At 54.4% G+C, this 16,340-nt stretch overlaps 1 protein-coding gene across 1 annotated transcript; it reads right to left on the reverse strand.

Annotated features, from left to right (window-relative positions):
• Positions 1 to 679: 679 nt before the first annotated feature.
• Positions 680 to 14,983, reverse strand: IFITM10 (interferon induced transmembrane protein 10). Its single transcript, XM_049714061.1, has 3 exons — positions 14,684 to 14,983; positions 13,728 to 14,180; positions 680 to 1,290 (listed from the first exon to the last, which is right to left on the reverse strand). The coding sequence occupies exons 1-3, from the start codon at positions 14,759 to 14,761 to the stop codon at positions 1,141 to 1,143; spliced, it is 681 nt and encodes a 226-aa protein (XP_049570018.1). The 5' UTR covers positions 14,762 to 14,983; the 3' UTR covers positions 680 to 1,140.
• Positions 14,984 to 16,340: the final 1,357 nt, after the last annotated feature.

The raw sequence follows: 16,340 nt of genomic DNA on the forward strand, positions 1-16,340 counted from the left end.
GGTTCCTCCACCTGCTGCCCTCCCTGCAGCTCCTGGGCTGAATCGGGCCTCCTCCGTCAGGTCCCACAGGGCCTGCACTTCTCCTGTCCTAGGACTCTTCAGACTTGCTCTCAGAGGCTGACGCACCCTGCCGGGCTGTGAGCAGAGCCCATCTCTGTGGGAGCATCGCTGCCCTGGTTCCCCGCACGTGCCGCCTGCACCGATCTTGATACTGAAACAGCAACCTCCAGCGGATGCCTCGTTTTCCCCTCTGGTGAACCTCATGGCGCCTCTGAGAAATGGGAAAGCCACATCCCCTACTTCGCGGATGAGGAAACGGAGGAAGCTGCCCAGGTCCCAGGTCCCCAAGGTAGACTGGGATTGGCCAGGGCACCGCCACGGCCGCCTGGGGCACCCTCCTGGTGCCCGCCCCCCTTCCCTCCTCTCCAAGGAGGCTGCCTGATCCTCGTGGGGACGCGTGTTAGGAGCACACTTCACCAAAAGCCCCCTCGGTCCCGTAATGCACAGTGAACAGAAGAGACCACCTGGATCATGGGGCGAACTTCCCCTGGAAAAGCCAGCTGCATGCAGCACTCGGGGCCCAGGATCCCCAGGCAGGGATTGAGTGGGCTTCCCAAATCCCGCCCCCCACACGCCCTCCACCCCGAGCCCTGCCCAAGTGGGGGACAGGAGGCTGGGCCAGAGCTGGGCAGGTATTTTATTGGAAGTTCACAGATACAAGAGCTCTGAGCAGGGTCACGGCTTGGAGGAGGTGGCGTCAGGGAGGAGAGAGTCAGTCCCCAGATGCTGGCGGCCACCGGATCCTGGGAAGCTCCCACAAAAGCCCTTCTTGCTGGGTGTCAGGTCTGAGGGGCCCCAGGAGCCTGGGCGGGGGCACAGGCAGGCAGGGAGGGCAGCCACTGGAAGCCAAGGTGCAGCAGCACAGGAAGAAACCCACGGGCCCCCCCGAAACAGGAGGAGGGCCGGGAGGCAGAGAGGGTGGGCTGGCACGGAACTCACTGTCCCCCTGCCTCGCTGCCGGGTTCCCAGCTGCAGGGGGGCTCCGGCTCCGCCCCCACCGCAGGGCATCCGGCTTTCCTCAGCCACGAAATGAACCCATCTCAGAGCTTCATCTCCAGGCTGGCGGTGCCTGTCGGGGCCTCAGTAGTCGGTGAGCGGGTACCGCAGGAAGATGAAGACGAGGATGATGCAGGAGGCCGCCAGGGCAGAGCTGGTGATGTTGAACAGCCGAGCAGTCTTGGCGTCCTCCACTGCCCCGTTCAGGTCGTTGAGAAGTTTCTTGTCCCGAACCTGAAGCCAGAAGGAGGAGGTGAGACCGGCAGCCGGCGCCGAGGGGTGGACACAGGCAGGCGCCAGGCGAGAGGGCATGAGGGCAGAGGGCCCCTGAGACTGTAGCCCCAAGCCAGTGTCAGTTGCCGATTCCTGATTCCTGACAACCGTGCGGGGCTGCTGCACAACGATGTCCCTGCTGGGTGGAAACGTGCCCTGGATTATGGGGCATCAGGTCGGAAACTTACTTTCAAACAGTTTACAAAATAAATAATATGTATTTAGAGAGAGAGAGAAGAAGAGTGAATACGGTACACTGTTAACATGGGGATGTCCGGGTGAAGGGTATATAGGAATTCTTTGTATCTTTTTTTTTTTTGCAACTTTTCTATAAATCTAAAACTATATAAAATAAAATGGATCATTAATACTGTATTATATACTTGAAAGTTGCTAAGAGAGTGCATCTTCGGTGTTCTTACCACCAAAAAAAAAAAAAAGATAGTTATATAAGATGATGAGTATTAACTAACCCCATTGTGGAAATCATTTCGTGGTACACCTTAAGCATATACAATGTTGTAGGTTGATTATATCTCAATAACGCTGGGAAAATAAATAAATAAAATAAAAGAGGAAGCCGGTCTCAGAGAGTTACGTGATTGGACGATGGGGCAATACACGTGTGTCCTAATCTGATTGGTCCCACCTCATTTAAAATTGACTGGGATTCCCTGAGAATACACACTGTGCTTGGATGGGAGGCAGCCCTGGGGTCCCTGCAACGGGATATTAAAGTGAAGGGAGCGGTTGGAGCCCAGTAAGTCCTGGGGAGATGGAGGACAGCGGTGGACCCATTTCCAAGATCCTCTGGCTGTGAAGAGGTGTCCCTGGGGAGCATGTCCCCTCATCCAGGCTAGGTCTGAGGAGTCCCCTCTCCCTCCACAGAGTCCAGAGAAGAGCAGGTCTGAGCATGCTGCAAGCAGAGAGCAAAGCCTGGGAGGAGGAGGAGAAAGAGGAAGCCGAGAGATGAGAGAGGTGGGGAGAGAAAGTCTCTGCATCAGCAGACTGGTGGGTAAATGGATGTACGGATGGATGTGTGGACAAAAGGCAGGGGGCTGGGTTGGGCAGATAGAGGACACTGATGTCTGGCTGCCCGGAGGGTGGGTTACGCAGATGGACGGGAGAATAGATGGGTAGTTAACGCGGTGGGGACACAGATGGGGTGGGAGTGTGGCTGGGTGGATGGATGGACGAGGCGAATGGTGGAAGGAACAGAGGGAGAGGAGAGAAGAAAGAAGACAGAAGTGACTGTCTGGCAGTGGATGGAGGGGCTGAGGAAGGGAAGGAGGAGATGGAGTGGAGTGGAGCTGGGGGACAAGTTGGAGGGACTGGGGAAGGGGTGGAAGATTGGGTGACTTAAGGCAGATTGTATAGAATGGAGAGGTAGAGGGAGGAAAAGAAGCTGGCCTTGAGGAACTAGGGAAGGGAAGGAGAAAAGAAGAAAAGTCTATGCCCTTGTGGAACTTTTATTCTAGGGATTTTGGAGAGAGTCTACATCTTCACTGAGTTTTATCTTCCGTTGTGAGAACATTATGTATCACCCACTTATTTAGGTTTTATTGGACGTCGTCGTTAAAATAAAATTTCATAATTCTCTCCAGAAGAAAGAGCTATTGCATCTTTTGTTAGACTTAGTCTGTTTATTTGGTTGTCATATTGTAAGTGACGTCTCAGATTACATTGCTAACTGATTTTTGCTGGTGTATAGAAGTTCAACTTCTATAGATTGATTTTGTATCCAGCTAAACTATCGTATTATGATAACAGACCAAGTTTTCTATGTAATGAATCACATCTACGGTAAATAACAGTTCTAGTTCTTCCTTCAGGTCTTTATTCTTAGCCTCTGTAGCACAGTGGTTAAGAGTACAGATGCCTGGATTTGAATCCCAGTTTTGCCCATCACTGCATAACCTTAGCAAGTATTCTCATCTGTAACAGGAAGATAACAATAGTACCTACGGCATAGGGCTGTTGAAAGGAATTAATGAGTTGGTGGACACAAAGCATTAGCATAGTGTCTGGTCCAAAGCAAGCTCTTATATAACGGAAGCAAAGGCTTCGGAACGATGCTGACTAGCAATGATGTAACAGGCAGCCCACTCTCAGTCTTAATTGTAAACCTCACGACTGAGAATGATGTTCATTGTATTATTAGAGGTAGATTGCTGTATTTTTAAAAATCCCCATGAGATAAACATAGTTTTTCTGTAATTCATTAACTAGTAAATTATATTCATTGATTTTTTTCCCCTCATGTTGAAACAAGGCTGATTTATTTAAAAACAAACAATTGGTCATGACTCCCTTGTTGGATATTAGAATGAGGAAAGGAAGGATAGAGACGGATGTTGGAAGTGGATGGCTGAGTAACCCATCCATTCAGTTGTAAAGGAGATCAGGGAAGAGGAGAACTGGACAGGCGATTTGATGATGGGAAGGCAGGTGGGTGATGAGAAGGAGGGAGATATGAACGTCCCATGCTGGATGCGTGGGACACACAGAGATATGGACATAGGAATGGACGCTGGATGGAAGGGATGGTTGGATGGATACACGGGTGTTTGCCAGAAGCGAAGGACTGGTACACAGATGGATACGTGAAACATGCTCCACAGGCAGGCCAGGCAAGTAGATCAATACCTGAGAATGGGTGGATGGAGCAGGCTAGATGGACACATGAAGGTATGCCAGGCGGGCAGGACAGGTAGACAGATGGATATACGAAATTACATTGCATGATGGGAACAGGTACCTAGGTGGTTACAGGAAGGTATACTGGATGGGTGGGACAGGCTGGTAGATGAATTTATGAATGTGCACTGGATAATCTGGACAGGTGGATAGATGGATACATGAGTATGTGTTGGATGGGTAGGACAGGTGGCTCGATGGGTTTAGAAATAAATGCTGAATTGTTGGGATAGGCGGGTAAGATGGATGTGTGAATGTGCACTGAAGTGGTGGGAAAGGTGCATATAGGGACATATAAAAGTGTGTCAAATGGATGGAATGGAGGATAGATGGATATACGAATGTGTGTTGGGTGAATGGGATGGGTAGATAATTGGAGAGGAGGGAGGGTTGTTGGGTAGATTATAGTATAGACCAATGCAGGGCAGGTGAATAGGTTCATTAACTCAGTCAAGCAATATCAGTGCCTGCTCTGTGTAGTTGCTCTTCTAGGTCCCAAGTATACAGCAGGGAAAAAAACAACGTCCCCTGTCCTCATGGAGCTTACATTTAAGGACACATTTAAGGGAGAGGACATGGAAAGTAAACGCAATACATAAGTAAAATGTATAGGGTGTTAAATGTGCTAAAAAGAAAGCTGAGGAGGACACAGAGCAGAGAGCATGGTGGGAGGTATGGCTCTAGCTGGGTGCTCAGGAAAGAACACATGGAGCACGGACATTTGAGTAAAGCCCGGAAGAGTGTGACAGACTTGGTCATGTGTTTATCTGCAGGGAAAGCACGTCTCAGAGCACGCAGCTCTGAGGTGGGGATGAACCTGTGTTCTGAGGAATAACCAGAGGCCAGTGTGGGGAGAGCAGAACCCAGAGTGGAAGGGGAGTGCGACTTACGGTCAGAGAGGAAATAGGCAAGAAGCAGGTTGCGTGGGACTTTGTAGGCACTTTTTAGCAGAAAATACAAGGGCAGAGGCTCCGGCGTGTTTTAACCTGGTAATTCTGGATGCTGTGTAGAGAATAGGTGGAAGGGGCAGAGGCTGGACAAAGTAAAGAAGAGGCCGACAGTCCAGGTGAGTGGTCAGGGTGGGTTGCATCAGGGCAGTGGTCGTGAAGGTGGTAGGAACTGACCTTTTTCTGGATCTATTTTGAAGATAGAGCTGACAGTATTTACTGGGATCAGATGTGGAGTGTGAGAAAAAAAGAAAGGAATTTGAGATGACTTCAAGGCTTTTTCATTTGATCTACTGAAATCAGGGAGCTGTAGGAGACTCCAGGGGGAGTAAGTTTGTGCATGGTTCAGTAGTTGGGTTTCTGACATGTTTAGCTAGAAATGTCTTCTAGACGTAGAGCTGGACATTTTGAGCAGGTAGGTTTTCTGCGAGTCTAGAGTTCAGGGATGAGGTCTAGGGCAGAGATACAAATTGGATGAGCATATGAGCATAAAGACGCTACTTGGAGCCATGAGGCTGGGTGAGAGCACCAAGGGAGAGAGTGTAGGCAAGAGATGAAGAGGACCAGGGACTGAGCCCCAGAGCATCCCAACGTTGAAAGATCTGGGAAGCAAGAGGTATCCAGGAAAGGAGGCTGAGAAGGGCAGTCTAAAAAGCAAAAGGAAGGCAAAGGGAAGGAAAGGACGGTGGGTGGGGGTGAAATGACGTGAAAGGAGGAGGAGTAAACATGCAGGAATGGAATGGATAAATGGATGCAGGGCAGGTGGGTGAAGAGGTGGATGGGTGATGTTGGGTGGAAAGAAAGGAAAAGGAGGAAGACAGGTGAGTGAACAGATGGATGGTTGGATAGTTGGGTGAGTCAGTCAAAGAAAGGAAAGGAAGAAAAATGGGAGGATGTGCAGACGGATCAATGGATGGACAGTTCTTTTATGAATGTGTATCTTCATGGGATGATAGATTGATAGTGTGTGAAGGAAAGGGAGGGAGGATGGGTCGATGGGTGTATAGATGAATGGATACCAGCTCAACACCTGATTACACGAATGGTTATAATAAATAATTGGAAGAATGGGGTAGAGGGAAGAAAGGGAGGGATAATATATACATGGATGAATGGGCAACTTAATTTAGAGGTGAATGAAGGGGAAGCAGGAATAAATGAAAGGAAAAGATGGAGAGACGGAAATGTATTGATGGTTGACGGATGGCTGGCTGGATGGTGGGTGGGTGGATACATGGTTGTGAGAAGGAGAAAGGCAAGAGAGAAGGGCTGATGAAGAGAAGTTTTAATGAATGATTAGCTATATAGATAGGAGTTGGCAGAAGAATGGAGAATAGTGCAAAGGAAGGCTGTATGGTTGGGTGGATGAATGAATAAACCGAGATGGACAGAAAGTGCAGGAAAATGGACAGAGAGAGGAAGAGGTGAGAGGATGAATGGACAGAGGGTGATGACCACAGGAAGAAGAGTGCAGTGATTCAAAAAGGGTCCGAGAAAGGAACCTGATGGTGACCTCAAGGCAGTTACTTTGTGTCACTGTGCCTCCGTTTCCTCATCTGTAAAACCAGGATATTAATTGCACCTATTCATAGGGTTTTGTTATCATTAAATAAAATGCTACATCTAATTAAATAATTAGAAGTTCTTAGAAAGGTGCCTAGAATATACTCAATAATTAATTAAGAGCTCAATAATTAATTGTTTTATTGTTATTTGCTGGCTTGTTGTTACTATTGCTATTACTATGAATGAGTAAAAGGGGGGAAACAGATGAATCCAGGGAGAAAAAAAGACTAGATGGAGAGCTGGGTGGATGGATAGATGAACAGAGTAATGGATGAGGTTGGTGGATAAACCGTGGAAGGAGAGGAAGAAAAAAAAAGACAGATAGGGGCTTCCCTGGTGGCGCAGTGGTTGAGAGCTCGCCTGCCGATGCAGAGGACACGGGTTCGTGCCCCGGTCTGGGAAGATCCCACATGCCGCGGAGCGGCTGGGCCCGTGAGCCATGGCCGCTGAGCCTGCGCCGCAACGGGAGAGGCCACAACAGTGAGAGGCCCGCGTAACGCAAAAGAAAGAAAGAGAAAAAAAAGACAGATGATGAAACGAGTAGAAACATGAATTTAGTAAATAAGTGAAAGAGTGAATAAAGGGACGGCTGACAGTAAGGAAGTGAAATTCCGGAAGAAAGAAGATGAACAGATGAATTTTTGGAGACAAAGTGGATGGGCGGGTAGCTGAAAGGGTGGAACCATGAGTGCATGCATTGGTGGGTGGACAAGGTGAGCGAGGGTCTTTTCCTCACAAACCCGCCCCTCCTGCAGCCTCCTTCCTCATCTATAAACGCCACCTCCCTTCTCTCAACTGCTCAGATGAGTATCCCTGGAGTAATCTTTGGATCTTCTCTATTTTCCCTCCCCTTATGTCCAATCCAACAGGATACTCTGTTGACTTTTCTTTCAAAATACAGGACCAGTTTTAGCTCTCCACTCCCACCCTCTGACCCAAGACTTGACTCAGTGAACCGCTTTCGGTTTGTCTCCCAACCCCCCAACCCCTTGCATCCTTATAGCCGATTCTTCACTAGTAGCAAGAGCAAGCTTTTAAAATGTAAGTCACATGGGGACTTCCCTGGAGGTCCAGCGGTTAGGACTCCATGCTTCCACTGCAGCGGGCGTGGGTTCAACCCCTGGTCGGGGGACTAAGATCCCGCATGCCGCATGGCATGGCCAAAAAAAAAGAAAAAAAGTAAGTCACATAATATTGACTCTTCGTTTAACATTCCTCAAAGTTTTCACTTAAAGCAAAACAAAATCTTAACTGTGGCAGACAAGATGTACGTGGTCTGGCCCCTCCCCCACCTCTCTGGACCCATCTCCTATGCTCACCCCCATTCTAGCCACATTGGTCCCTGAACCTGACTTTGCCGCAGGGCTTTTGCAATATCTGATCCCTTTTCCTGGAATATGCTTTCTCAGAAAGACGCATTTATGGCTACTGCGTGAATTAATCCAGGTTTACACTCAAATAGCATCTCAACAAAGAGACTTCCTTGCCTCTACATAAAGAGCACCGCACGTCTCCCTCACCTGCTTCATGTGCTCTTCAGAGCTGACGTCACCATCTGACATGCATAAGTGTTACTTTTATTATTGTCTGACACCCCACCAAAATGTAAGCGCCTCAAGGGCAGGGGCCGTGTGTTCCTTGTCACTGACTAGGCATTAGAATTGCGTGTGAGACAAATGCGTGAAGAGTGGAAGGATGTTGGGAAGTTTGAATGAACTGAAGACTAGGTCATTGACTAGAGAGCTTAATGAATAGATATGATGGTTACATACAAGGAAGGGAGGGAAGGAGAGGAAGAGGCGACGGGCATGATAATCAAAGTGAGGGAAGGCAATGAATATACAGATGGAGGGGAAACTGATGGATGGATGTAGGTGAGGAAAGACAGGAGGGAAGAAGAGAGGAGATTAAACAAATCCACAAAGGTGTGTGGGTAAACCAGATAGAAAGAGATGGATGGATGGATTCAGCGGATAGGTGTGTGGGAGGGGATAGCTGAAGGAATTGGGTTAGTGTGGATAGAGGAATTGATAGGAGGCTAGAAGTATGTGTGGGGTGAGCAAATGGGTAGAAGAAAAGAAAAAAGGGAAAAGGAAAGGTGAGGATGTGTATGTATGGATGAATGGATGGATGCTTGGATGAACTAATTAGTAATGTACATTGATGGGTAAAAGTGATGGAAGAAGGAATGAGTGGATACAAGGAGGAAACGGTATATGGGGTACATGGAGTAGGAGATAGACAGTTGGGTAAATGAGAAAAAGAATGAGAAAGTTGAGAAGAAGAAAGGGGAGATGAATTATCTTCATGAATCACTAGATTAATTGATGGATGGGTAATTAAAGTGAGTAAGGGAAGAAAGGAGGGAACAGGAAATAGAAGGTGGGAAGATGGCTAGAGAGATGTACAACGGGAAAAGGATGGATGTTTAAATAAAGTTGGTGGATATGTGTATTGATGGACAGATGACTGGGTAAAGTCATACACAGGGCAGGTGGATGCGTAGAAGTAATGGGAGGTAAGGATGGACATGGAGGATGGATGTAGGAAAGAACAATAAAAATAATAAAAGAAACGACTATGGGTATGGCGCTATGCTAACAGCATTACACGGCATTAACTCAGTTAATCCTCCCAAGAACACTCTGAGGTAGGTACAACCCCATTTTTACAAGGAGGAAAATAAGGCACGGATAGATGTAATACCAACTTAAGGTCCCAGGACTCAAACCTATGCTGTACACCAGAGCCACCATGAACACTGGGCGTATGGCTATGTGGTATACACAGAAGGTGGAAGAGGTGGGTAGGAGGGAGAGAAGATAGAAGAATGGATAAACAGAGTAGGTGGGTAGTTAGATGGATGAACCACTGGAGAGGAAATAATTGGAAGAAGAGGGGAGAAGGGAAGAAGGGACGAAGAAGACATATATAAAAAGACCAGTGGGAGGGTGGAAAGACGAATGGGTAGGTGGATGTGTTCGGTATGGATGAATGACTTGGTGTGTTGATAGACAGTATTCTGGGATGAACTGAGAAAGTAAAGGGGATCAGGAGTGAGGGTGGGAGAAAAGTTAAGTGAATAAATGAATGGAAAGATAGGTGAAAGTATGAATAGATTCATGGTGAGGAAATGGGTGTGTTAGCACGTAGGTGGATGAATGAATGAAATCAACGGATATAGTGAGCACAGATAGATGAAAGGATGGGTGGATGGATGGGCAGGTGGATGGATGGATGGATGGATGGACGGGTGGGTGGGTGGATGTATGTATGTGAGGATGAGTGGATGGGTGGGTGGGTGGGTGGATGGATGGATGGGTGGGTGGATGGATGGATGGACGGGCGGGTGGATGGGCGGGTGGATGGATGGATGGATGTGAGGATGAGTGGGTGGGTGGGTGGGTGGGTGGATGGATGGGCGGGTGGATGTATGTATGTATGTGAGGATGAGTGGACGGACGGGCGGGTGGATGGATGGATGGATGGGCGGGTGGATGGATGGATGATGGATGGATGGATAGACGTAGGTACATATGTATGAATGGATGGATGGGTGATATTCAGAAAGGAGGGAGTGGGCAAGTATGTATATACAGAAACAGACACAGTATCCTTCCCCCTAATCTATTCTTTCTGACTGCCCTGTCACCGAGAAGTCTCACAGCCTGTGTCCTCATTGCAATCTGCTGCTCCTCTCTGCCACCATCCCCGCCCTGGTTCAAGCCATGTGCCCTCTCGCCTGGACCACCACACCGGACCCTCACTCCTCCCTGCCTCTGGGCTTGTCTCATCCCCTCCCTCCACCCTGGCTGCAGAGTTCACAGCTCTGATCACCTTTCCCTTCCGTGTCCCCCATACCCTTCCCATGGAACTCCAAGTCTTTCACTGCACGGCCTCAGTCTGCCTTTCCTGGACCATCTTCTGCTCCCCACAGAGGATGGGGCCCTGCTGCTCCCGATTGCCCAACTCTCGTTTCTTAGTTTATGAACTCCTGTCCCCTCACCCACGCTTCAAGGCCCGGGGTAAATGCTGCCTCCCCCAGAAGTGTCCGGGGCTGACCCCAACCTCACGCCCAAGCTGGGAGTGAAGTGTTCTTCTCCTGAACCGTTTGGTGCGTATGCATCTTCCCATGCACCCTGTCCATCCACCCATTCCTCCAGCATCCTTTGCCCCCCAACTTGGTCAGCCCTGCCTTGGGTCAGGGGTGGGCAGCTGTGGTCAGTGCGTGGGCTCTCTGATGGGGAGGAAGGTTCGGCCAGAGGGAGGCAGCAGAGCCTTTGGGGGTGGGGGCAACCCGGGCCTCACAAAGGCCCCAGGCTGGGGGCAGCCAGGCGCACCCAGGGAGCTCGCTTAGGGAAGGGGTTAAAAGTGGGTCATGCAGGGCCCTGAATGCCAAGATGAGGAGGCTGGACTTCTCCAGGCCGAGAAAGGGGAGCCGGGGGCCATGGTGAGCACCTCATACAGACTGCACGGACGGAGACCTGGCCTTCTGCGTCTGAGCCAACCCCAGACACCAGGCCGAGCCCACGAGGGTGCCCCCGGGGGCGGGGCGTGCGGGGACAGACGGGGACAGCTAGGGACACAGTGCTTCTTTCTCACCCACAGAAGGCCAGCCTCCGCCCTGCTTCTGTGCTTATTTGAATGTTGTTTTGTTTTGCTGTGTTTTGTGAACGGATGAGGAAATGGGCTCAGTGAAGCGAGAGCACTGCTTTTAAGAGGCCACGCGGGGAATTAGCCAAGGCCTCCTGACCCCAAGGCCATCAGGTGCCCTTGGAAGTGCCCAGGACGGCTGCAAACGATGTAGGATGCAGCAGCCCAGGAGACGGACAGCTGGACGGACAGATGGACGAATTCCCAGGCGTGGGAGCCTGTGCCAGCCAGGTCTGTCCTCCCCTCTGCCCTGGACAGAGGCAGCTCGCCTTGCTCACCCCTCCCAGGGAAGCCCCAAGCCTTTCTGCCCTCGCTAACGCCCAGGAAGGATGCGAGGGAGCAGCCGGGTGCAGGCGCAGTGAATCCCCTTCTGCCTCTAGAAGCAGCAACTCCCACCCCGCACTGCAGAGCGGATCCTGAACCATTCAGAAATCTGTGACCTACCTACAACCCGCAGCAGATGGGCCTGCCCTGTGCCAGCCAGCTGCCCACAGGAGCACACGCAGCCGGCCCCAGGTCCACAGGCTACTCGTGGGGCCAGGCAAGAGGGCCCAGGGAGGCAGAGCTGAGGCTGGCCCGGGGGCTTCACCCCCAATTCCCAGGGACCCCTGCACGCACACACAATACACACATGCACACACATGCACACACATCCACAATGCATTCTCACACCCATATGCAGGCATATGCTCGTGCACACACATGCAACTCACATATGCACACTCATGCATTCATACTCCCACACACACAATTATACACACATGCACACTCACCCACACACTCAGTTACAAGTGCACTCTTATGCCTACACAGTTCATGCACACACACAAATGCTCACACCTATATGCAGGCACACACTCGTGCACACACGTGCCACACACTCACATATGCACACCCATGCATTCACACTCCCACACAATTACACACGTGCATGCTGACACCTATATGCGTGCGCACACAATATGCACAATTATACACAGGCACACCCACACCCCTACATGCATGCTCACACACATAATTACACACACGTGCACACTCACACCGACACACTCATACACTTACAAATGCACTCTCATGCCTACACAACTCATGCACACACACACACGCTCACACCTATATGCAGGCATACACGCACACAATGCAACACATTCACACCTATATGCACACACACTCGTGCACACTCACACATGTGCCCACACTCACGCACACTCAATGGACACGGTGTCATGTGGTGGAGCCCAGGGCTGGGTACACAGACCTGGATTTGAAGGCGGTGGGTGACCGTGATGCCAATGATGAGTCAGGAGGACAAGACGACCAGGTGGCCAGAGCTTGTGAGGCCAGGGCAGGGGGCTCCGTGCTCAGAGACGCACAGAGGCAGAGCAGTCCCAGCACCTTCCCCCAGGCTAGCCTCTCGGGCCCAGCCCCTCCTCGGCCTCCAGCAACCCCCCCACCCCGCCCTGTGTTCTGCCCCCGCCCCGCCGGGCAGCTGCAATCAGTGAAATGCGCCTGGCCTTGGACACTCAGATCAGGGCTCGGGAAAAGTGATGATCTGGCGAGACGTGAGCCAGGCCCTTCCGGGGTGGCGGGAAGGGAGCGAGGCCCTGAGTCTACCCCTCCCTTCCTCCTGGTTGGGCTCCAGCAGCCCCAGGCTCTTGGGTCCTTACACATCTGCGTGGATCTCCCGACCCCAAGACCCCAAGTGCGAGTCAATCACAGCTCCCCTCCTGTCATCTCAGTCCACTTCTCTCCACTTTGCCCCCACCCCGGGGGGGATGGGGTCCTGTCTGCCTGGGACACTGCTGTGCACCCAGCCAGCTCCTCTCACAGCAGCAAGGGGCTTCTGGAAGCTGTATACACTCAGGGCGTGGAGTCAGGGTGTATGGGACACCCTCACACCTCCCTCCCCCGGGCTCCTGGCTCCCACAGAGCCTCCCCCGGGACGGACCATCTAGAAACCGTGTGTGAGGGGAGACAGAGCAGTGGCTGGGGGTCAGCACCCCCGTCTGTCTGTCACGGCCTCCCTCGGAGTGCCTGCCTGGCATCAGGTTCCCTGCAAGGGGCTTGGACAAGAAGGTCTCCAGCAGTGACGTCACCCCTCCTCCTGTCAACAGGGGAAGGATTCCAAGGCCTCTTCATCTCCCTGCTGGCTCCATCCCTATGCCTAGGGACAGCTTCACCCAGGCCTAATTCCCACGTCCCCCGCCCAGGGGACAGGACACCGAGTCCCAGGTCCCCACCCCACAGACCAAACTCGCTGTGCACAGACCCTGGCCCTGAGGACCCCGAGCCCCGACAAGACACCCTGGAAGGTTCCCCAGCTCAGGTCAGGATGGGCTGGCTCTCCCTGCCAGCCCCGAGCTGGCTGCCATCCGTGTCTCGCTGGGTCCCCCACCATCCTTCTATCCCTCAGCCGCTCCGCTGCACCTGCTGCACCCATGGGCTTCTCTGCGAGGGAGGGGGCAGAGCGATGCAGCCGGCACCCACGTCTCCTGCTCCCCCTGCCCCCCTCCTCCATCCCCGCCCCCCGCTCACTTTGAGGGAGTAGGCCAGGGCGATGAAACCCAGGCAGCAGAAGTTGAGGTAGACGAAGTTGAAGATGGACCACAGGTAGTAGTCGTTCACCTCCGCGGTGTCGGGATAGACCTCGATGACCGCCGTGGGGTTCGTCATGGTCTTCTTCTCTGCTAGGTGCTTGCAGGCCTGGGGGGCGCTGGTGGCCCGCACGCTGTCTGTCCTGCTGCTCTTAGACTCCATGGGGAACAGGATGGGTGCCATGGGGGGTGAGGCTGAGGGCTCAGGCCCGGGGGCCACTGGAGCCTGCAGGGCGGGGGGCTTGGACACGCAAGCGAAGCAGCCCTTGGGCGAACCCGCCGGGGGCCTCGGGATCCAGAAGGCCCCGTCCAGGGGAACTCGGGCTTCCTGGGTGCCGTCCGTGGTGCTGGCCGGGGCTCCCAGCGGGGCTGGGCACTGGCTGGAGCCCTGGGCCTGCAGGGAGGGGGAGAGGAAGGATGAGCCGGGTCCGGACCACCCTATTGGGCCCACCCTGGCACCCTGCGGTGTCTCCCCTTTGGCCCCATAAACAGCCCCCCAGGACAATCCCCACCCGCCGCAGATGCCGGAGCCCTCACAGCAGCCTTGGCAGGGACGTCGGGGGCTTTTCGTCACTTCGCCATCTGCGCACAAACAGTCACCCACTGACACAAAACAGCAGCGCTCCCCCCAGCATCCCGACTGGCACACTCTTGCGGTAAACAGAGCAACCAGCACCCCCAGACAGCCCGGCACACACAGGGCAAGCAGACCCACAATGACACAGCCTCAGTCACTCTTTGGCGGAAGGAGGAGAGCTCCCCGGAGCACCTGCGCGCTGGCTCCCGCTGTCACACCGGACACAAACGCCAACACCACCACCCGGCTCCCCAGACCCCGGCACACGCCGAGCGCTCAGAGACGCCGCCAGGTAAACAACCCCGCACTGTGACACTCACACACACCGCGACACAGGCCCCGACACGATCCCCCGAGGATGAACACGGCGGCCGCTGGGGCTCCGAACCCGCGCGCATCGCCCCCTCACACCCCGGCCCCGAGCGGCGCCCGGACCCCAAGAGCGCGCACTCGCCGCGGGCCACTCGCCCCGTGCCGGGAACGGACGCACAATGACACTCTGCGAAACGAACACTCTCCGACGAGGCACCCGCGCCCCGCGCCGCCCCGAGGGTCCGCAGCCGAGGCCCCGCGGCCCCGCAGGCCCCCAGCCTGACCCGGGTCTGCCGCAGCCGCCCGGACGGCGCGCCCTCACCTACTGGCGAATCCTCGGCGGCCTGGCCCGACCCAGCGCCGCGCTCCGCGCGTCCTTCCGCCGTCCCGCGGGTGTCTGGCTGTCCCGCCGCTCCGCGTCCCAGCGGCCAGACCTCGGCGCGGGAAGCGCGCGGGGTGGCTGTGGGGAGGGGCGCGGGGTGGCGGCGCTGCCTCCGCAGCGCCAGGCCGGCCGCCGGCTGCAGCCCAAGCCTGACTCACGTTGGCGGCGGCGGCGGCGGGCGCAGCCACCTCCCCGCCCCCTCCCGCCGGCTGGGTGGGGGCAGCGGGCGCCGGCCGGAAGCGGCGACCCTCGGGGTGGCAGAGCCGACCAGGCACGGGTTCCGCTGCAGCGCCAGACCCCGGTGCCCGCGCCACCCGCGTCTCCTGGACACCGCCCCCTGCGCCCTCCCTCTTGCTGAGCCCCCAGCCCCTCGCTGAGTCTTCGCATCTGTCTCCCCAGGGGAGAGCCCCTTCCTCCTTCTGTGCTCCCCCTCCGCTCCCCCCGCAGCTCCCAGGACCGTGTCAGAGCCCCTTCCCCCTTGGGTGCTGCCCCTTCTCCGCCTGTTGAGTTTCCTGCTCCCCCCGGCTCTGTCCGCACCTCAGTCCTGGCCCTCCACCCACCCCGCAGTGCCAGGCCCGGTGGGTGTCTGGGCCTCCCCAAGCCCCTCCACCCACAGAGCCCAGGTGCCTCCAGCCTGTCCTCACCAAGCGGGTCCTCATGCCTAGCCCGGCCCCTGTCTGCTCTCCTGTCCCCGCACGACCCTAGACCCTATCCGAGCCCCCTCCAGGGCCTCTGTCCTCCTTGAGTCTCTGGCCCCTCCCAGCCCCCAGACCCCAGCTGCAGTCTCTCCCTGAGCAGGGTGCACCTCCCCAGGCCCCCACCGGAGTGCCCAGCTCTGCGCAATCCCATCCCTGGCTGAGGCCCCGCCCCCAGGCCGCCCTCACAGCCCTGTCCTTCCTGAGCCCACCCCCGTTGGAGTTCCTGCCCCCATATTTTCCCCAAATCGGACTCACGGGCGCCCAGCTCAGAGCCCCTGAGCTCCACGCTCGATAACGTGGCTGCCCGCCAAAGGCCAGTCTTGAAGACTGTGACCCGTCACCTGTTGGAACCCTTTGCCCCTGGGACCAGGTGTCCCTCTCCAAGCCCCTGTGACACCGGTCTCCTTGGAGTCCAGGCCACTCACCTGCCCACGCCTCTCTGCAAGCCCGGCCCGTCTCACCCTGTGGATCTGTCCCCCAAGTCCCTCCCCCACCCCCGGCCTCAGCCTGCCAGCCCCCGTCTACCCCACCTTGCTTTCATTATCTCTTTGACACTTGCCCCCAAGTGGCTTCCCCTTCCTGCAA

Source organism: Orcinus orca, chromosome 8, assembly GCF_937001465.1.
Source record: "Orcinus orca chromosome 8, mOrcOrc1.1, whole genome shotgun sequence".
In the NCBI taxonomy this organism is placed as follows: domain Eukaryota; kingdom Metazoa; phylum Chordata; class Mammalia; order Artiodactyla; family Delphinidae; genus Orcinus; species Orcinus orca.

Bases quoted from the DNA above. Each gene is read 5' to 3' on its own strand.
- IFITM10 (XM_049714061.1), bottom strand. From the start codon at position 14,761: ATGCGCGCGGGTTCGGAGCCCCAGCGGCCGCCGTGTTCATCCTCGGGG. The intron at 14,181-14,683 runs GTGAGTGTCACA...CCCTCCCTGCAG, and splicing joins GGGCCTGTGTCGCGGTGTGT to GCCCAGGGCTCCAGCCAGTG. The intron at 1,291-13,727 runs GTGAGCGGGGGG...TTCTGGCTTCAG, and splicing joins CCCTGGCCTACTCCCTCAAA to GTTCGGGACAAGAAACTTCT.